The 22,821-nt window shown below is 42.8% G+C and overlaps 1 protein-coding gene across 1 annotated transcript in view; it reads right to left on the reverse strand.

Annotated features, from left to right (window-relative positions):
- Positions 1–3,837: 3,837 nt before the first annotated feature.
- Positions 3,838–22,821, reverse strand: part of LOC112251980 (TSC22 domain family protein 2-like) — a 46,744-nt gene continuing 27,760 nt past the window's right edge. Inside the window, exons 2-3 of the mRNA XM_042322910.1 lie at positions 6,860–6,911; positions 3,838–6,142 (exon numbers count right to left, since the gene is read on the reverse strand). Of these exons, the coding sequence (XP_042178844.1) occupies positions 5,855–6,142; positions 6,860–6,911 (340 nt within the window). The 3' untranslated portion in view covers positions 3,838–5,854. The remainder of the gene's footprint in view (positions 6,143–6,859; positions 6,912–22,821) is intronic.

Raw genomic sequence — 22,821 nt, forward strand, 5'->3', positions numbered from 1 at the left:
CTCATCACCGTCTAACACCATCCCTAAGTGAAGTGCGGTGGTGGCAGAATCATGCTATGAGGATGCTTTTCGGCGGCAGGCACTGGGAGACTGGTAAGGATAGAGGAAACAATGAATGGAGCCAAATACAGGCAAATTCTTGATCACGACCTGCTTCAGAGTGCAAACTACCTTTACGTTCCAACAGGATAATGAAAGTCTTTGAGTGGCCCAGCCAAAGTCCAGACTTGAATCACATCACATTAATCACATTATCCCGTGCTTCTACACCTGCATTGCTTGCTGTTTGGGGTTTTAGGCTGGGTTTCTGTACAGCACTTTGAGATATCAGCTGATGTACGAAGGGCTATATAAATAAATTTGATTTGATTTGATTTGATTTGACATTGAAAAACTGTGGAAAGACTTGAAGATTGCTGTTCACTGCCACTCCCCATCTAATTTAATTTAGAAAATCCCCAAATCCAGATGTGCCAAGCTGATACAGACGTACCCAAGACAACTTAACGCTGTAATCGACGCCAAAGGTGTTTCTACAAAGTATTGATTCAGGAGTGTGAATACTTATGTCAATTACATATGTCAGTGTTTAATTTTCAATACATTTGCTAAAATTTCTAGAAACATATTTTTACTCTCTCATTATGTGGCATTGGTTCAGGCTGTAACACAACACAATGTGCAATAAATCAATAGCTGTGAATACCTTCTGAAGACACTATATATATATATGTAGAGTCAGGTGTATAGGAATGTGTGCAAAGAGTAATATGCAGTTCTAGGATGAGAATATCATGGTGGACTAGGTGGCCAGTTGGTGAGGGCCACGGCGCTGGGGAAGAAGCTGTTCAGGTGATGGGAGGTTTTAGTCGTGATTAACCTGAACGGTCCGTTTGCCAAAGGCGAGTCTTTGGAAGATAGGGTGTCCAGGGTGGAATGGGTCGGTGATGATCTTTCCTACACGCCTCCATGCCATCTCATCTGTCCCAGTGTGACATATCATTTAACCTCTATATCCTATGTGTTTTGTGTAGAATACGTGTGGTTAGTAATTATCATAACATCCAATGCTTCTACGTACTGTACCTGTGCAGTACAATACAGTCTGCTATTAGCAGACAAAATAAGATTAGATTCCTAAAGCTGTTAACAATATACAGCGACATAAAAACACAGGGTCACAGTTTGTAGAACGTGGCACGTTCAACGCCACAGTTGTGGGTTCGATTCCCACGGATGACCAGTAAGAAGCAGAAAGTCTGAAAGCGTCTGCCTTCTACTGCGAGTCGGTCTGGATGAAAGCGTCTGCCTTCTACTGCGAGTCGGTCTGGATGAAAGCGTCTGCCTTCTACTGCGAGTCGGTCTGGATGAAAGCGTCTGCCTTCTACTGCGAGTCGGTCTGGATGAAAGCGTCTGCCTTCTACTGCGAGTCGGTCTGGATGAAAGCGTCTGCCTTCTACTGCGAGTCGGTCTGGATGAAAGCGTCTGCCTTCTACTGCGCGGTCTGGATGAAGGCGTCGCCTTCTACTGTCTGGATGAAAGCGTCTGCCTTCTACTGCGAGGATGAAAGCGGCCTCTGGATGGTCTGGATGAAAGCGTATGCCTTCTACTGCGAGTCGGTCTGGATGAAAGCGTCTGCCTTCTACTGCCAGTCGGTCTGGGTGAAAGCGTCTGCCTTCTACTGCCAGTCGGTCTGGGTGAAAGCGTCTGGCTTCTACTGCGAGTCGGTCTGGATGAAAGCGTCTGCTAAATGACATCAACGGTAAACACACCCACAGCATAGGTGAGTCAGAGAGACCTGTCTTGACACGTGCACCTGACGTATGGAAACTAGGTTAGTGGAAGGATGTGTAGTTTTTATGTCGCTGTATATTGTTAACAGCTTTAGGAATCTAATCTTATTTTGTCTGCTAATAGCAGACTGTATTGTACTGCACAGGTACAGTACGTAGAAGCATTGGATGTTATGATAATTACTAACCACACAGTCAAAACTCAACAGAAATATACCCATGTGCATTAGAAATGTTTCCTATATCAGGAAACCCTTAGTGGCCGACCTATTAACTGCAGAGTTTACTACAACCTCATTTCACTGGCATATATTTAGAAATCCCAGAGTACAATGGTCATTACATTGTGGAGTTTCGTTTCTCTGGGATGCAATGAAACAAGCAACACGTTGCAACCATTTGGTACCAGGAAATGACCGTGTTGCATTCTTAGAAGTATGATACAGTTAGGCACATATTACCACATAATTTCTAAGGAAATACTAGCTAGTTATAACAATAACTCATCACACCATTCAGTTACAAATGTAAAAAATGTTCAATGTAACCCTCTGGGCAGATATATAACAAAAGTATGTCAACACCCCTTCAAGTTAGTGGATTCAGCTATTTCAGCCTCACCTGTTGCTGACAGGTGTATAACATTGAGCATACAGCCATGCAATCTCCATTAACATTGGCAGTAGAATGGCCTTACTGAAGAACGCAGTCACTTTCAATGTGGCACTGTCATAGGATGCCACATTTCCAACAAGTCAATTTATCAAATTGTCTGCCCTGCTAGAGCTGTCGCGTACAACTGTACGTGCTGTTTTTGTGAAGTGGAAATGTCTTGGATCAACAACGGCTCAGCCGCAAAGTGGTAGGCCACACAAGCTCACAAAACGGTCTGCCGAGTGCTGAAGCGCGTAGTGTGTAAAAAAATAGTCTGTTCTCAAGTTGCAATACTCACTACCAAGTCCCAAACTGCCTCTGGAAGCAATGTCAGCTTCAGGAATGGGTTTCCATGGCCGAGGAGCCGCACACAAGCCTAAGATCACCATGAGCAATGCCAAGCCTCGGCCGAGGAGTTGTAAAGCTCGCCACCATTCGACTCGGGAGCAGTCAAAACTAATTCTCTAGAGTGATGACTCACGCTTCACTTTCTGGTAGTCCGACAAACTAATCTGGAACACTACCTTCCCGAATGAATAATACCAACTGTAAAGTTTGGTGGATGAATAATGATCTGCGGCCGTTTTCATGGTTCGGGCTAGGCCCTTCAATTCCAGTGAAGGGAAATCTTAATTCTACAGCGTGCAATAACATTTTAGACAATTCTGTGCTTCCAACTTGGTGGCAACAGTTTGGAGAAGGCCCTTTCCTGTTTCATCACGACAGTAACCCCGTGCACAAAGTGAGGTCCATGCAGAAATGTTTTGTCGAGATCTGTGTGGAAGAACTTGACTGGCCTGAACAGAGACCCGAACTCCACTCCATCGAACACCTTTGGGATGAACTGCAGAAACACTCCAACGTCTAGTGGAAACCCTTCCCAGAAGAATGGAGACTGTTAAAACAAAGGGGGGGGCAACTCCATATTACTGCCCATGATTTTGGTATGAGATGGTCTTGGTTATGTAGTGTACATTGGAAGCAGGCGTGAACCCTTCTGGGCACTTTCCTATTCTGCTTTTAGTGCCAACTTTACCATATTTCGACAGAGTGCAGACCAGACATTTGTCTTATTTTGCTCAATCAGGATCCTAGTTCAGAATCTAAGTCAACACACACAAATAAACCTTGCTGCGAAACAAGAGATCATCACACCTACATAAGCAAATATATCCTAGCCTAGTGTTAGTGTCAATTCAAAGTAAGATTCTCCTTGTTGATCCTAGAGTGAAGTACATCAAGCAGAGACTGAGGTGAGATAGTTGACAGCTATATACCCTGGACACTATGTGTCGTACTTGTACGTCAACCAGCTTAAATCAATCTAAGCTGATCATTAGCCATTCATTGGAAGATTTTTTTTTTAAAATTAAATGCACTGGGCGAGACATTGACATTCTTAATAAAACAGTAATTTATTTTTTTTACTGAAAACTGAAACCGTCAGAACAGCACATTACAAGGGCATTAAGATATTTTCTCCAAGGCTCAGTGATAAATCACTTTCATACAGTACACCTGGCATGTGCACAGCATCTCCTTCAAATATATATTTTTTTTTTAAAACCCCAACTGAAGTTGAAATCTAAATTCATCCTGCTAAAGATGACCGATTGTACAATTATAAGCCACAAAGAATAAACCAGGTCGCCAGACAACCGGCGATGGTGCAGGAGGCACAAAATACATGTAACACAGACAGGACATACCATAATATGCTCATACAAGAATTTACCGGGTTCAAGCTGGAGTTGTGAAATGTGTACAAAGTTTCCATTAAGTTAGAACCTTTCTTTATTGAAGTACAGATTGGTAAACTACAATCAGAATCTAAATGTTTGCATTCATCAAATACATTAAAACGTAACAAAAAAACTGTCTGCATATGAAAAAAAACAACAAAAAAAACACTGTTTACATGAACAAAAAGATGGGTCAAACTTCATTTTCTGCTAATGTGAGCTTCTGACTCTCCCTTCATCCCTCATTCTCCCCCCACCCCCCACCCCCCGTCCATTACCCATCGTTCAGACTGAATAACTAACTATATGTTACAATAAGAGCGTTGGATAAAAACATGAGGTAAGAAAGTGGTTTGATTATAGATCATGCAGAACATGCTAAACAGCATCCCCCCAAAAAAAAAAAAGTATTTGATGTGAAGGAGGAAGTGTAAAAAAAAAAAAAATTAAGGTAAAAATACATAGAAGTGTGCATTCAAAAATAATAAAAATATATAGGAATTACACAGCTTTGCGTCTTTGGTTACAAAGTAGGTTGAACAATTTCACAGCTTTTTTTTTTTTTTTTTTACCCCCAGCCCAGAAATTAAATATGCACAATAGAATTTTCAAAAAAGGTTGGGGAAGTACGGCAATTTTCTCTACATTTTTTTTTCCCAAAAAGAAACTATAGCAACAGAAATGAACAGTGTTCTTCATCAAAATATAACCACCGAAAATTCATTGAAGAATATATATATATATATATTTGAAGAACTGGTGTTCACCTGTACAAACCCTCTATGCTCTCAATACTTTACACTCTCTACAAAATGTACATTCAACCTGGATTTCATCTCATTTAAATGAACTGCCTTTTAGTGTTAGCGGTGCTATGCCATAGGAAATTGCCATTTTAAAGAACCTATTGCCTGTACGGAACTACTTGTTGCATTAGACTACCAAAAATGTCTGACCGATAATCATAAACAGAAACTTATTTTTCTCTCTTCTTTTTTGTTTTTAAATATAAGTATTTCTGTTACATTGTTCATTTACATTATGAAAATAGCAGCCCCAAAATAAATAAATGCAAACAGTAAAACTGAACTAAAGAAGTTATGTTTTTTTTATATTTTTTTTTTACTTGGGTCAAAGTGTGGTGGCTCTGGGAAAACTAGTCTCGCTCTTCTCACAGCGAGAGACACATTCCTCTTATGGTAGGGTGAGAATCCTCTTCCCCACCTCAGTCTCTTTGTCCCTCTCATTCCCCCCGTTCTTTTCCACTCACCACCAACAGCCCAGTGTTGATTTTTGGGGCCCTTTGGACCACCTCCAGTTATCCCGCCACAATACAGCCCATCACCTCTCTCCCCTGCGTGGGGACACAGGCTGCGATGTACTCGCCCCTGGCCAGTTCCCCTTCGACTGAACACGGGACGCCCGGACAAAACAATGCTTTCACAGGATGATGATGGTCTAACACTGGGAAGGCCCGACGACAGCAGCAGCACACTGAAGCATAGCTCTTTTAACACCACTCAAAAAGACAAGGGTGGCAAACAAAGGCCGATTTTGCTTCTCAAAAAAAAAAACATAATCAAGTGTTGATTATGTTATGGTTAGTTGGTTGTTTGGGGACTCCTCCTCGCGTATTTCGGGGAGGTGTTATACGGAGGCAGGTGATCACGCTGAGGTGACGTTGGGCTGTTGGAGCAGGCTGAGAGCCTGGGCTGCACCCTCCAAGTGGGGTTTGGTATTGGCGGGGGGTTGCTGCTGAGGCGGGGAGGTGCTGCCGGCCGGGCTGATTTGGGTGGACGACAGCTGGGTGAGCTGATCAGTGTTGGCCAGGGACTTGAGCACAGCGTTCTCCCGCTCCAGCTGAGAGTTCCTCTCATACAGCTCCTTGATCTGCTCCTTCAGAACCTCCACCTCCTCCCTCACCGCATACATCAGGTGGCTCTTCACTAGGTCCTGAGGAGAAAGAGAGAGGGGGAGAGCGTTAGTACAACAACTCAGGAGCATATAACACTACAGAGATGTGAGGGGTCAGAGGGCTAGCAAGACAGAGCTACTACCATGTCATATGATGTGAGGGGTCAGAGGGCTAGCAAGACAGAGATACTACCATATCATGGGAGGGATTACATCAGAGTGCTAGCAAGACAGAGATACTACCATATCATGGGAGGGATTACATCAGAGTGCTAGCAAGACAGAGATACTACCATATCATGGGAGGGATTACATCAGAGTGCTAGCAAGATAGAGATACTACCATGTCATATGATGTGAGGGGTCAGAGGGCTAGCAAGACAGAGATACTACCATATCATGGGAGGGATTACGTCAGAGGGCTAGCAAGACAGAGATACTACCATATCATGGGAGGGATTACATCAGAGTGCTAGCAAGACAGAGATACTACCATATCATGGGAGGGATTACATCAGAGTGCTAGCAAGACAGAGATACTACCATATCATGGGAGGGATTACATCAGAGTGCTAGCAAGACAGAGATACTACCATATCATGGGAGGGATTACATCAGAGTGCTAGCAAGACAGAGATACTACCATATCAAGCTTTACCACTGATTTCAGGTCAAAAGGCATCGCCATCAGCTTTTCAATACGTTAGTAGTGCCTAGCTAGTGGGTAGAAAAGTGCAGAACTAGAGATGCACTCACCATCGCTTGCTCGATCTTGTTATCGATGGCTACAACACTGGCTCCAGAAGAACTGTGGAGAAAGAGTCAGAGAGAAAATAATGTCAACATACCAAAGGAATGAGGAAAAAGCCACCCCCCCCAAATTGCTTTGAAGAGAATCATCAATCCCCTACTACACATTCCAATGTATGTTAGTTTCCCCATGCAGCATAATGCAGGAATTTAGGCACAATCCTGTTTAAAAAAAACAAAAAACACATTTGACATCGTCTGCTTTTCCAGCATGTAGAAGAATGCTGCCTTGCCTCTTAATACTGTTTTTAAAAACAGGCTATATGCAATTGGGATTTAGGCTAGTTGAACATAAAGGGGTTTAAGCAGCACAGATGTTTGTGGGGGGAGATTAGGTTTATAGCACAGAACCCAGTGCTGGAAGGGCTATGCAAAATGACCCTCCATTGTGTGGAAAGTCATCGTTTCATGATACTGTGCACTTCCAATAGGCCCAGGGCCAAAGTGAGCCGCACATGATGCATTTCAGCTGCACATTTAATCCAACATGATATCTAATCAAGTGTAAACATATCCCAAGGATAAGGGAATAAGCACATTTGCATAAAATTGTTATACTGTAGAATATAAAAATGCGTGGGCAACTGGTCGCTGCATTCTAGCGACAGAATAACATGCCATACAAAACAGAACTGATCCCGTTATTTGAAAACATTTACGTTTATAATGCATAGCTCACAAAAGGCGCATTTCATGTTGATGCACGTGTAAAAACTGCGCATTGGTCACAACACCGTGTGACGTGAAAAAAAACGTCTTTTTTAAACACCATCCTCCAAATATTTATGTCAGATGTATATAAATATGTTGTTTTGACATGCTTTTGTCTCGACATTGATTTGAGGATAGTATTTGTTTTCGCAATGTTTTGTCGTCTAGGCGACACACAGCATACAGTGTGCCCTTTTATGGCGGTTACCACCACTTCTCCTCCCTTGCTCCGTTTAGCGTATTACCCTTGTAGAAAATGCATTATACTCACGTCGTTCAGTGGCCAACGTCTCGTAGACACATTAAATAATCTCACAAATCTCTATTTAACCCCCCCAAAATGTTGCGTTTCTGATCCTTTTAGCAACGCCCGGTCGATGCCTCTCGTCCACTGACTACACCGCCCCATCTGAACAAAGGCGCTTTCGCGCAACGCGCCGCTAGAAGGTGCACTGGCAAGACAATATATTGTCCAGGTCTGTAATTGTCTATTTTAAATCTTTTACTGATCCTGTGGAATAAAATTAATTGTATTATTCCTCCATATGCATGTGCGAGGTGAAACTATACGATCCATGCTATTCTGCTCCAAATAACAGTGAAAGTTTTAGGTTTCCTCGCTATACTTCAAAACGTGAACAGGATACAGAACATTCATTTGCTGATCTATGTTCATAGATCTATGCTGGCGCGCAATTTAACTAACAATTCGCCAAACGGTTAACACGACCATTTTCAAATTAGGTCCTGATTACGCCATTAATGTCTTTGGCTCCTCCATTCAATGTAAACAAGTCATCGATCAATGGTCTACGACCACTGAATCCCCACAGCTATGTAGACTACGTGACTCGCTGCAGCTCAGCAAGGCGACGAGAGGACGTGCAGAGAGACAAGGCGACGAGAGGACGTGCAGAGAGACAAGGCGACGAGAGTACGTGCAGAGAGACAAGGCGACGAGAGTACGTGCAGAGAGACAAGGCGACGAGAGGACGTGCAGAGAGACAAGGCGACGAGAGTACGTGCAGAGAGGGAGCACTGTACCCCTAAGGCTATGTAGCCTACATGACCGACTGCAGCTCAACAAGACGACGAGAGCACGTGCAGGAGACAATCACAACTGCCCAGTCAAAACACCACATTGGAGCTACTAAATGCTACAAAGTCGCCAAAGCACTTAAAATCACTGCGGCTCTCAAACTTCATACAATTGCTAACAACGCCGTGAAGATAAGAGGTACCAACAAGCAGATACAGCCACTATTATCCAGGGTACACTCCAACTATGTCCTTCTGACAATATATAGAGCAAGAGCACAAGCAAGTTGATTTAACAAAAAAATCCTGCATAGATGATGCGTCTAAATACAATAGTAAAGACAGCTACACAATGAGGAGGAAATAGCCTCCAAATACTCAACACTATTACCTGCATCGTGCTCTGTAACGAACCACACGTCCTGAATTTGTGGGTGAGGATCCTGGCGAGTAGGGAAGATTGTAGCTCATTTCGCAACGCATGATGACCAAAACTTCCCAAATTTTACAACTCTCAGAAAAGAGTTGAAGAAGAGTCCACGTTCTCTCTCGGACTCGTAGGTATAATTTTAGTGTTTTGATGAGAGTGAGTGTCTCCAGTCTTTAAAAGCCTTTTACGTCACATGGGACTTGCCTGGAAGAATGTTAGGGGAGGAGTTTGTTGCGTCTACATTCTAATTTGTCTACTCAGTGACAGACTTATATAAACCATGTTTACTTACTGCTGTTGCAAAACATAATCTCACACTGTATGTGTTAAACCACACCTTTGTCAATCAACTTAAGTTTACTCATGCTTTGCTTTATCTTGGCCAGGTCGCAGTTGTAAAATGGGAACTTGTTCTCAACTAGTTTACCTGGTTAAATAAAAAGGTGAAAAAAAATAATCTCAAGTATGTGCATGTTTGATTTGATTTTTCAGGGAGATACTATTTTCAGGTTGTGTGGGCCTGATCATTTCCGTAGCCTAAACTTGACTTAATACCCCTAAGATCAATGTCCACTCCCCTGCGGAAATATATATATATATATATATATATACACACACACTTATTTTTTAAAGAAATCTAATCAATTTAAGCTAGATCTGTTTCTTTGCATTGGATTCGTTTCAATCCACAGCATCCGCCTATGTAACACTTCTACTTCTGAGGTGAAAGGTGACAGAACTAGAGCGGTATTTGTCAGACCATGAGACATGGCGAAAATCAGTCTTCTCACAAAATAGTCTGTAGCGTCCGAACGGTTATGACCCCTTTACAGAAAGATGACTCTCTCGAACACGATGGCGTTCTCCGTTTCGCTCTACAACCCCCACAAGTGTCTTGGAACTTGTCTAAAGTCGGTACAGCCAATCTGCCAACTTCTGTCTGTAGCATCTGAACAGTTTGGGCTACACACTAATATGACCCCTAATGCTTTGAGCAAAGAACATGTTATTTGTAAAAATAAACATTCAAGGTCTTGTTAATGACTACATGTTCAATTCGTATCACTTTTAAAAAAGGTGTAATGCAGAAATCCCTCCACCATTTCCTGGTTGAGTAATTGAGTAATTTGAGATGGGAGTTCCAACCCTCCGGTAGCCGCTAGATGTGGTTGTAAACAGAGGTTTCTGTTTTCTTCCTACAAATGTGTCTCTTTTCAATGGTTTAAGATACAAAATATGACATTATCACAGAGAGAGAAAACTCCCAGGAACACGTACATACAGTTAGGGTCAGAAGTTTACATACACCTTAGCCAATTACATTTAAACTCAGTTTCACAATTCCTAACATTTAATCCTAGTAAAAACTCCCCGTCTTAGGTCAGTTAGGATCACCACTTTATTTTAAGAATGTGAAATGTCCGAATAATAGCAGAGAGAATGATTTATTTCAGCTATTATGTCTCATCACTTGCCCAGTGGGTCAGAAGTTTACATACACTCAATTAGTATTTGGTAGCATTGTCTTTAAATTGTTTAACTTGGGTCAAACGTTTCGGGTAGCCGTCCACAAGCTCCCCACAATAAGTTGGGTGAATTTTGGCCCACTAGTCCTGACAGAGCTGGTGGTAACTGAGTCAAGTTTGTAGGCCTCCTTGCTTACACACGCTTTTTCAATGCTGCCCACAAATGTTCTATGTGATTGAGGTCAGGTCTTTGTGATGGCCACTCTAATACCTTGACTTAGTTGTCCTTAAGCAATTTTGACAACTTTATAAAGTATGGTTGGGGTCATTGTCCATTTGGAAGACCCATTTGCAACCAAGCTTTAACTTCCTGACAGATGTCTTGAAATGTTGCTTCAATATATCCACATAATTTTCCTTCCTCACAGCGCCATCTATTTTGTGACATGCACCAGTCCCTCCTGCAGCAAAGCACCCCACAACATGATGCTGCCCCCCCCATGCTTCACGGTTGGGATGGTGATCTTCGGCTTACAAGCCTCCCCCTTTTCCCTCCAAACATAAAAATGGTCATTATGCCCAAACAGTTCAATTTCTCCAAAAAGTATGATCTTTGTCCCCATGTGCATTTGCAAACCGTAGTATTTTTTTATGTCGGTTTTGGAGCAGTGGCTTCTTCCTTGCTGAGCAGCCTTTCAGGTTATGTTGATATAGGACTCATTTTAATGTGGATATAGATACTTTTGTACCTGTTTCCTCCAGCATCTTCACACGGTCCATTGCTGTTGTTCTGGGATTGATTTGCACTTTTTGCACCAAAGTACATTCATCTCTAGGAGACAGAACACATATCCTTCCTGAGCAGTATGATGGCTGTGTGGTCCCATGGTGTTTATACTTGCGTACTATTGTTTGTACAGATGAACGTGGTACCTTCAGGAGTTTGGAAATTGCTCCCAAGGATGAACCAGACTTGTGGAGGTCTACAATTGTTTTTCCTGAGGTCTTGACTGATTTCTTTTGATTTTTCCATGATGTCAAGTGAAGAGGCGCTGAGTTCGAAGGTTGGCCTTGAAATACATCCACAGACTCAAATGATGTCAATTAGCCTAACAGAAGCTTCTAAAGCCATGACATCCTTTTCTGGAATTTTCCAAGCTGTTTAAAGGCACAGTCAACTTAGTGCATGTAAACTTCTGACCCACTGGAATTGTCATACAGTGAATTATAAGGGAAATAATCAGTCTGTAAACAATTGTTGGAAAAATTACTTGTTTCATGCACAAAGTAGATGTCCAAACCGACATACCAAAACTATAGTTTGTTTAACAAGAAATTTGTGGAGTGGTTGAAAAACGAGTTTTAATGACTCCAACCTAAGTGTATGTAAACTTCCAACTTCAACTGTACATACTGCTTCTCTCTACTATGTCTGCAAGCTGTTAGAACAAGACCAGGCACTGAATCTGACAGGGGGAAATAGCATTCATATTTTATGTTATTTTCTACACAGAAGATCACACAACATTGTCTAATGATCTTCTGAATTTCCCAATACCTTTTATGATGCATCAGTCACTTCAAACCATCTTGAGATTGACAATATTGTCCGACTGATTTTTAATAGACTCACAGCCCAAATTGTAAAAAAGTCAACTTTGGCCGTTAATTACATAACTTAATTTTTTTTGTACATGGTTGGGGGTCACAGAAACATTTTGCCATCAAAATGGGGTCGCAGGACAAAAAAAAATAAGTTTGGGAACCCCTGAATTAAACAAATCAAATATCCAACAACTTTCCTCATTTCACCAAGGTCCTTACCCTCCAGTCTTCTGTGGCTGTTTCAAAATGCAAACATCCAACTATCAAAAATCAGGTATCAAAATGTGGAAAAATAGTGAAAATGTGGATTGTTTTACCTTTCCCAGTGTCTCTAGTCAACAGTGGACAACTGGGGAGCCATACATCATGCTGTGATTACCTACTGTAAACATGTTTGGTATGCCTTGGGCTTTATGTTGGCTACGCATACTACAGCTATACAGACCAGGGACTGAGAGGAATGCGATGCCAACAGGTCCATGATAACACGCAAGACAGCTAAATGAAGTGACCGCATTCCACACAGGGGCCTGAGTTAATTTAAATCTGACTGGTTGATAAACAAGGAGAGAACAGCACATTCTTCCCCCCCTTTGAACCGACCAATTAACACATCCAGGACAAAAGGAGGAAGCAGAATGCCCAACGGCTGAGTATGGAATGCGTTTATCCATAACACATGGACAGCAGTCGGCAATGTCCCAATAGGAGCTGGGGAAGGATGATGGACAGGGAGTGGTTAACAGGAGGGGAGACACTGTCAGCCAAATCTAAAGGAAAACAAGGCGGCCGGTACATTTCATTAAGGGAGGGAACCTATGGGCCGTTTATATAAAAGAGACACGGCTTGCTCTGTGTGCCACACACAACAAGGACCTGTTCTGACCACAACAGTGCACGTGCGTGTGCCCCCCGCCAGGAACACAACAGCAGACATTCCAGTCACCCCCCAGACCCCCAACACAACGCACCCACACGTGTATCACCCCCACACGTGTATCACCCCGCGACGCAAACCCAAATATCCAAGTCACCTCACTCCCGACGGGGAATCGGCAGAACCACAACACCCCACATTTGGGTCAGGGGTGCTGACGGGATACCAGCGACACAAAAACAGAGAACACATGCTTTCAGAGATGAAAAATCTAATTAGTTCTTCAACAGGGGACAGATGCACAGGCACACTTCGCCCTGTAAAACCATACAAAACACCACACCAGGCGGCAGCAGCTGAACAAATTATACTTCAACCCCTCGGCAAATGGAGGAGGGGGGAGGTTAAGAGATTACTGACTGACGCAGTCTCTCAAATAGCCGCCTGTCCCTTTTAATAGCTGGCACACGTGTCAGCAAATAAACACTGGTCTAAATTAAATTGTTTACGAGTTAACATCAGTGAGTACTGTAAAGATTGAGCAACAGATGAGAGAAAGAATACCAACATCATTGCCATGGATGAAACAGCAATTTGCGGTTTGACAATGGTCGGCTCGACTGGCAACAAGATCTCACTTCGGTATTCAATGTTTGTCCAGTGGGATAAACATCTGTGGGTGAAGTGAAAGTAGGTAAATGGTTAAAGTTGTTAAAACAGAAAATAACTTCACGGTTAAGCATAAAAAAATAAAATTACAGTTAAGTTGCACCTAGTGGACGGTATTAAAAAAAGGCATCATCCAATGTCCTGGGGACGAGGGACAAACATTGAATACTGAAGTCTATCTGGTGTGATCGCGTTGCAACTACGGGGGGATACAAGGCACAAGAGAGAGACTGAAGCGTGAAACCTGGGGTGTATGATAGGGAAAGGGCGATACACCCAGTCACTTGTACGAATGCAACAAGACGGAGCCGGAGAACAAGGCTGACGTTTTTCGTATTCCTAACCAATTGTGTTTTTTTTTTGTTTCTTTCTTTGCATTGTTCGTAACTTCTTTTGTACATAATGTTGCCGCTACCGTCTCTTATGACCAAAAATAACTTCTGGACATCAGAACTGCGATTAAACACCATGGACTGGCAGAATCCTTTTTTTCCTTTAATGAGTCTGACGAGCCCGGTCTGAATGGTATACTGCCTTCTCAGGAACAGGCCCAGATCCCCATCATTTGCGTAAAGAGAAGGCAGAGAAAAAGGGGCCAGAGGGTGGGCTGTCTTCTGAGAATTCGTAGGCCATCGAATAAACCCCCAATTCCTTCTATTCTGCTAGCAAACGTGCAATCTTTGAACAATAAAATAGGTGACATACGCAGAAGATTAATCTACCAACGGGACATTCAAAACTGTAATATCTTATGCTTCACGGAGTCGTGGCTGAACGACAACATACAACTGGCTGGTTATACACTGTATCGGCAGGATAGAACAGCGGCGTCTGGTAAGACAAGGGGCGGCGGACAATGCCTTTTTGTAAATAACAGCTGGTACACTATCTAAGGAAGTTTCAAGGTTTTGCACACCTGAGGTAGAATTATCTCATGATAAGCTGTAGACCACAATATCTACCTAGAGAGTTTCTGTATTTTTCGTAGCTGTTTACATTCCACCACAGAGCGAGGTTTTTTTGTTTTTTTATTTCACCTTTATTTAACCAGGTAGGCCAGTTGAGAACAAGTTCTCATTTGCAACTGCGACCTGGCCAAGATAAAGCATAGCAGTGTGAACAGACAACACAGAGTTACACATGGAGTAAACAATTAACAAGTCAATAACACAGTAGGAAAAAAAAAAAAGAGTCTATATACATTGTGTGCAAAAGGCATGAGGAGGTAGGCGAATGATTACAATTTTGCAGATTAACACTGGAGTGATAAATGATCAGATGGTCATGTACAGGTAGAGATATTGGTGTGCAAAAGAGCAGAAAAGTAAATAAATAAAAACAGTATGGGGATGAGGTAGGTAAAAATGGGTGGGCTATTTACCGATAGACTATGTACAGCTGCAGCGATCGGTTAGCTGCTCAGATAGCAGATGTTTGAAGTTGGTGAGGGAGATAAGTCTCCAACTTCAGCGATTTTTGCAATTCGTTCCAGTCACATCGTTCCAGTTGGCACTAAGAACTCACTGAATGAGGCGGCGCTTCTAGGAGCCGGGGACTTTAATACAGGGAAACTTAAATCTGTTTGACCAAATTTCTATCAGCATGTTAAAATGTGCAACCAGAGGGGAAAACAACCTCTGGACCACCTTTACACCACAGAGACACATACAAAGTTCTCCCTCACCCTCCATTTGGGCAAATCTGACCATAATTCTATGCTTCTGATTCCTGCTTACAAGCAAAAATGAAAGCAGGAAGTACCAGTGACTCGGTCAGTAAAAATGTGTTCAGATGAAGCTGATGCTAAGCTACAGGACTGTGTTGTTTGCACATACTAGAATATGTTCCAGAAACCCTCCGATGGCATTGAGGAGTACACCACATCAGTCATTGGCTTCATCAATAAGTGCGTACTGGGGTGCGTGCTGAGTCCCATCCTGTACTCTCTGTTCACTCATGACTGCATAGCCAGGCACAACTCCAACACAATCATTAAGTCTGCTGATGACAATAGTGGTAGGCCTGATCACCGACAACGATGAGACAGCCTATAGGGAGGAGGTCAGAAACCTGGCCGTGTGGTGCCAGGACAACCTCTCCCTCAACATGATCAAGACAAAGGAGAGGATAGTGGACTACAGGAAAAAGAGGACCGAGCACGCCCCCATTCTCATCGACAGGGCTGCAGTGGAACAGGTTGAGAGCTTCAAGTTCCTTGGTGTCCACTTGTTACTTTTTTTTTTTTTACTGCATTGTTGGTTAGGGGCTTGTAAGTAAGCATTTCACTGTACGGTGCATTTCACTGTACACCTGTTGTATTCGGTGCATGTGACGAATAAAATTAGATTTCATCAACTGAAACGTGTCTTCGGCATTTAAACACAACCCCTTTGTATTAGAGGTGCGGGGGGGGTTGCTTTAAAAAAAAAAAAATAATAATAATAATAATAATAATTTAAAACGACATCCATGTCTTCGGTCACCTGGGGGAACAATGGGTTAACTGCCTTCGGTCACCTGGGGGAACAATGGGTTAACTGCCTTCGGTCACCTGGGGGAACAATGGGTTAACTGCCTTCGGTCACCTGGGGGAACAATGGGTTAACTGCCTTCGGTCACCTGGGGGAACAATGGGTTAACTGCCTTCGGTCACCTGGGGAACAATGGGTTAACTGCCTTCGGTCACCTGGGGAACAATGGGTTAACTGCCTTCGGTCACCTGGGGGAACAATGGGTTAGCTGCCTTCGGTTACTGGCCCAACATTCCTACCCGCTATAGCAGCCTAGTCTTTGCAAGTATGATCTGCGATGTATTTGTTATGTTTATATACTCCTCACACCAGTTAGCAAAAGGATAAAACATTTTATTGAGCAAAAGCAATGAAATGTGTTGTTTTACCAGGTCAGCCATTGTAGTACGGGGCCACTGGCTCAAATTAGGGTCTTGAAGGGCCCATCGCCAGAGTTTACAGCATATGGGGGAAACCTTATTTATACTAGGGGTTTACCGCATATGGGCCTCTCTACTCTTCTCAACAGCTGCACTACAGTCGCTAAACCAGATGATGTCAGCAGAGTGAGTTAGCCATTCTCCTCACTTTAACCAGATGTCAGCAGAGTGAGTTAGCCATTATCCTCACTTTAACCAGATGTCATCAGCAGAGTGAGTTATTAGCCATGATCCTCACTTTAACCAGATGTCAGCAGAGTGAGTTAGCCATTCTCCTCACTTTAACCAGATGTCATCAGCAGAGTGAGTTAGCCATTATCCTCACTTTAACCAGATGTCATCAGCAGAGTGAGTTATTAGCCATTATCCTCACTTTAACCAGATGTCATCAGCAGAGTGAGTTAGCCATGATCCTCACTTTAACCAGATGTCATCAGCAGAGTGAGTTAGCCATGATCCTCACTTTAACCAGATGTCATCAGCAGAGTGAGTTATTAGCCATGATCCTCACTTTAACCAGATGTCATCAGCAGAGTGAGTTAGCCACGATCCTCACTTTAACCAGATGTCATCAGCAGAGTGAGTTATTAGCCATTATCCTCACCTAAATCAAAGTCAACAAAACTACTTCAGCCGACTATGAACTATGTCAAACAGAACAGAAGCCTAGTTAAATCAGGTATGTTAATGTTAAAAAGACAATTCATGTCTAGCCATTTGTTCACCCAAGACCAGACAACTAAAAAGGGACAATGGTCCTGCATGGTAAATACAAAAGCATCAAGCAAGACAAAAAAAATAAATAAACCAGCTTTGCTCCTCCACTATCTTAATTGATGGTGCCCATTATGTAAGTAAACAGCCCAGTATAAACCTGCCCAGAGGGCAGTCTTCTGGGGGTATTGTGAGGGCTATCGTTTACCTTTACAAACAGACAGAGCATTTAGAGCTTATTCAGATTGAAGAGAAGTTGAAGCAGAGGCATCGCAACAAAGTTTCAATGTTCATTTTGTTTCCGTCTTTCATGGAGAAAATTTTTTTATCCATGAAAATGAAGTGGGCTGAGAACAAAACCCCTCTTCACATTATAAGATATTTAAATTCTATTTTGAAATAAATGTAAAGTAAATGTAAAAATACGCACCATAAAAGTATAACAAATTGAAAATGAATCTTGATATGCAAGGTTTGTTAGGTTTATATATATATATATATATAAACCTATCTTTTTTTTTTTGTGTGTGCATAAAACTTTTTTTTTTTTACTTAAAAAAAAATAAGTTTCAATTTACATAATACGTACATAAACCTTTCAATTTACATAAGCAAGGGGAATGTCATGTACCGAGAGGGGGTTTGGGGGGCTTGAAGCAGCATGTACGCACGCAGCCCCATGACCTAGAAGGCGTATAAACTCACTGGCTGACGTATTTGGCTTTACCTTAGATTCTACATGGTGCTCTCCAGGGAACAAGTGCTGCTGATGGTATAAATGTTGACATTCCTGTTTGGTAGGGTTTTATAATGAATAGCAACATTGACACATGGCCTTAATAGAGGTACATACAGAGACAAGTACATGCAATTTTGACTACAGGTGCAGTCGAGTGGCTACAGGTAAGTCTGTTCTACCCGCCAAGATGTACACTACATGACCAAAAGTATGTGGACACCTGCTCGTCAAACATCTCATTCCAAAATCATGGGCATTAATATGGAGTTGGTCCCCCCCTTTGCTGCTATAACAGCCTCCACTCTTCTGGGAAGGCTTTCCTCTAGATGTTGGAACATTGCTGCAGGGACTTGTTTCCATTCAGCCAGTAGAGCATTAGTGAGGCCTAGCCCAAACCATGAATAACAGCCCCAGACCATTATTCCTCCTCCACCAAACTTTACAGTTGGCACTGTGCATTCAGGCAGGGCACGTTTTCCTGGCATCTGCCAAACCCAGATATGTTCGTCAGATTGCCAGATCTGAAAGTGTGATTCATCACGCCAGAGAATGCGTTTCCACTGCTCCAGAGTCCAATGGTGGCGAGCTTTACACCACTCCAGCCGATGCTTGGCATTGCGCATGATGATCTTCGGCTTGTGTGCGGCTGCTCGGCCATGGAAACCCATTTCACGAAGCTCCCGACTAATAGTTATTGTGCTGACATTGCTTCCAGAGGAAGTTTGGAACCCGGTAGTGACTGTTATGACGACAGAAGATTTTAATAAGTTTATGTAGCCTACCACTTCGCGGCTAAGCCGTTGTTGCTCCTAGACGTTTCCACTTCACAATAACAGCACTTACAGTTGACCGGGGAAGCTTTAGCAGGGCATAAATTTGACAAAATGACTTGTTGGAAAGGTGGCATCCTATGACAGTGCCACGTTGAACGTCACTGAGCTCTTCAGTAAAGCCATTCTACTGCCAATGTGTGTCTCTGGAGATTGCAAGTCTTTGTGTTAGATTTTTTTTTTTTTTTTACACCCGTCAGCAACGAGTGGCTGAAATGACCTGAATCTACTAATTTGTAAGGGTGTCCACATACTTTTGTATATATGCACACTATGCTTTGCTACTGCGCTCAAGTTGAAGGATAACCCAGAGATGCACAGAGGACACCACCCGGGGATTCAGGCAACTTGATCTTGGATTCCCTCAATGTGTAGGTGCCATAGTCGGGTCCCATTTACCCGTCATAAGTCCACCACTCGCACAGTCACACAGACTACTTATATCAGGTGTCCCGCCACCCCCTCTTTTACACTACTGCTGCTCTCTGTTCATCATATATGTCACTTTAACCAGATCTACATGTACATACTACCTCAATCAGCCTGACTAACCAGTGCCTGTATGTAGCCTCGCTACTGTTACTTTTCACAGTCTTCTTTACTGTTGTTTTTATTTCTTTACTTATCTATTGTTCACCCAATACCTTTTTTTTGCACTGTTGGTTAGAGCCTGTAAGTAAAGCGTTTCACTGTAAGGTCTACTACACCTGTTGTATTCGGTGCACGTGACAAATAAACTGATTGTATTATTCAACACGGGGTCATGGACCACCAGTCAAGGTCAAACTTGTTAGTAAAATGCCAAGAGTGTGCAGAGCTGTCGACAAGGCTACTTTGAAGAATCTCAAATATATTTCAATTTTTTTAAACACTTTTTTTTGGTTACTACATGATCCCATGGGTGTCATTTCATAGTTTTGATGTCTTCACTATTATTCTACCATGTAGAAAATAGTTTAAAAAATAAGGAAACTCTTAAGTTTGGATACACCTCGTTCAACTAGCACTGTATATACATGTTTCTTTAATTCATTACGAGAATAACATACAGTCGTTTCAGCTTCGCTTTCTTCAGTGTGTTGTCTGTTCAGGGCGAAATGGGGAAACAAGCAATAATAATAATAATTGTTGTTGTTTCCCAGGCTGGATTGTCTTTGAGATGGTGGTCTGAAGCCATACAGGATTGCTGCTGTACGCTGGTGTAACAGTATAGACTTTACGTCCGTCCCCTCGCCCCGACCCGGGCGAGAACCAGGGACCCTCTGCACACGTCAACAGTCACCCTCGAAGCATCGTTACCCATCGCTCCACAAATGCCGCGGCAAGGAGAACCACTACTTCAAGGTCTCAGAGCAAGTGACGTCACCAATTGATACGCCACTAGCGCGCACCACCGCTAACTAGCTAGCCATTTCACATCGGCTACACTGGCTCCTGACCCTGCAGCAGTGACATCCTGGATTGGCTCTGCACAGGGGCCTGCTGAGGAGCAGGTGCATCAGGCTAGCGCTTCTGAGCATACACTACATAACGGCAGAAAAGTTGAACACAAGCTGCCAGTTCATCTCGACCTGCCTTTCTTGAGACCACACGGTGAATTCACCAAGCTCCTTTATATTCTCCCTTGCAGCCTTTTCGCTGTGTTGTTACCACTCATATGGAATCTTTCTGGATGCTCTGCCACCTGGAGTGAACAAGAAAGTGATTACTGTCAGCCAAATCAACAATTTAAAAAAAATGTCCATATATAAGTTAATTTAGCGTCACCAACAAAACATCAAGTAAAATAACATGTTATACTGTTCTATACCTGCAAGGGGTATTTTGCTGGCCTGAGCACCTCGACTCAAGAGAGGAGTTGGTTGGACTTGAGAGGGAAACTAGGGGCAGACTGCTCAGAGTTGGGGCTACCGACAGGACCCGAGGCTGGTGTTGCCGCATGGCTTTTCGTCAGAGTCTGTGTGGGAGAGATTGATAAGCAAAGTTACCCAACAGAATACGTTCACTATGAACAGTGATTTTTGTAAGCGAGCAGCTAGCATTCCCCGATGTAAAGCTGTGGTGAAATAACAACGGCAACTAGCTCATAGTCATTACAAGCATTTGGGTGGGAGTGATAAGCAAAGTTTACAAAAACAGGCTAGCAATGTTTTGTTAGCAGCCAGCTAGCAGACGACAACATTAAGTAGTGATACTTTAGATTCATATAACTTAGAACTAGCTAGCCGTCTGGCTAATACATTAGGACATAGTGTCCGGATGACTTTTCTAAGTTAATTTTACACAATTAATAAAAAGTACTTGCCAAATTCTTGCTCTTCATCTGCTGCAGTTACCCTGGCCTCCATAATGTGGGGCGGGGATGGAGGCAGGTTGCGTGATGAGGAAATTGTCCAATTCCCTATTGAATGGACAGGCCTCTCTGCCAATACCACTCAGTCCATTCTCATCTTTGGTCCGGCGATACGCATATTTTTCATGTCTGGTGATGCTTCCGCAAAAGGATGGTGGCCACGTTCAAGCGACGCCGCAGACGTCGAGGTAGACGTCTTTCTTTCTGTAATTAGTGCAACAACCTCGCTAGAATCCGATCGCTTGACCAAATGGAGATCAAAAGCTTGGTCTCCGCACCGGACCAAGTCTGAACAAGTCCTTTTGCTATGGTGTTGTCGATATCGCTACGGATATGTACAAACAACAAGCGTGAATGCAAAGCATAGGGATTTCTCTGGCAAACGTCAGTTTATACATTGTGCCCGGAAACGTCCTTCGACCTTAAAACCTTGTACATCACCGCTCACTTGACTACAATACACATGGGCTGGTACATCTCTTCACACTGCAATGCTCGGAGTGGAGGTGAATCTCAAGCAAAGCTCGTCCGCAGCCTTCAAACGGTGACGTAGAAGACAAGATTGCAAATTTACATTACAAGTAAAAGGTCCTAGCTGAGGGTATTTTCTCGAAACCTCTCCCTCGCTCTCGTAGTGTGAACACCTAAGTAACGAGTCCAGTATAAACCTGGTCTATTGGGCTAATATTTAGCCAGGGGGAACATTAACATACAGGTTGTTATACATACAACATACAGTAGCTTGGATGAATAAGGTGCCCAGAGGAAACTGCCTGCTACTCAGGCCCAGTTGCTAATATATGCATATTATTAGTATATTTGGATAGAAAACCTTGAAGTTTAAAACTGTTTGAATGATGTCTGAGTATAACAGAACTCATATGGCAGGCAAAAATCTGAGAAAAAAATCCAACCAGGAAGTGGGAAATCTGAGGTTGGTTGTTTTTCAACTCATTCCCTATTGAAGATACAGTGGGATATTGGTCATGTTGCACTTCCTAAGGCTTCCACTAGATGTCAACAGTCTTTAGAACCTTGTTTGATGCTTCTACTGTGAAGTGGGGCCGAATGAGAGGGGATTGAGTCAGAGGTCTGGCAGAATGCTTTGAGCTCGTGGCGCGCGGTCATGTGAGTTAGCTCGCGTTCCATTGCTTTTCTACAGACAAAGGAATTCTCCGGTCGGAACATTATTGAAGATTTATGTTAAAAACATCCTAAAGATTGATTCTATACTTATTTTGACATGTTTCGAAACTGACTAACGGAACTTTTTGGACTTTGTCCGGCCTTTCGGGCTGGACTTGCATGCACGTTTGGATTTGTTTACCAAACGCCCTAACAAAGGGAAGTATTTGGACATAAATTATGAACTTTATCGAACAAATCAAACATTTATTGTGGAATTCCTGGGAGTGCATTCTGACGAAGATCAAAGGTAAGTGAATATTTATAATGCTATTTCTGACTAATGTTGACTACACAACATGTCGGATATCTCTTTAGCGGTTTGTCTCTGAGCGACGTAC

This window comes from Oncorhynchus tshawytscha, linkage group LG06 (genome assembly GCF_018296145.1).
Source record: "Oncorhynchus tshawytscha isolate Ot180627B linkage group LG06, Otsh_v2.0, whole genome shotgun sequence".
NCBI classification, from domain to species: Eukaryota; Metazoa; Chordata; class Actinopteri; order Salmoniformes; family Salmonidae; genus Oncorhynchus; species Oncorhynchus tshawytscha.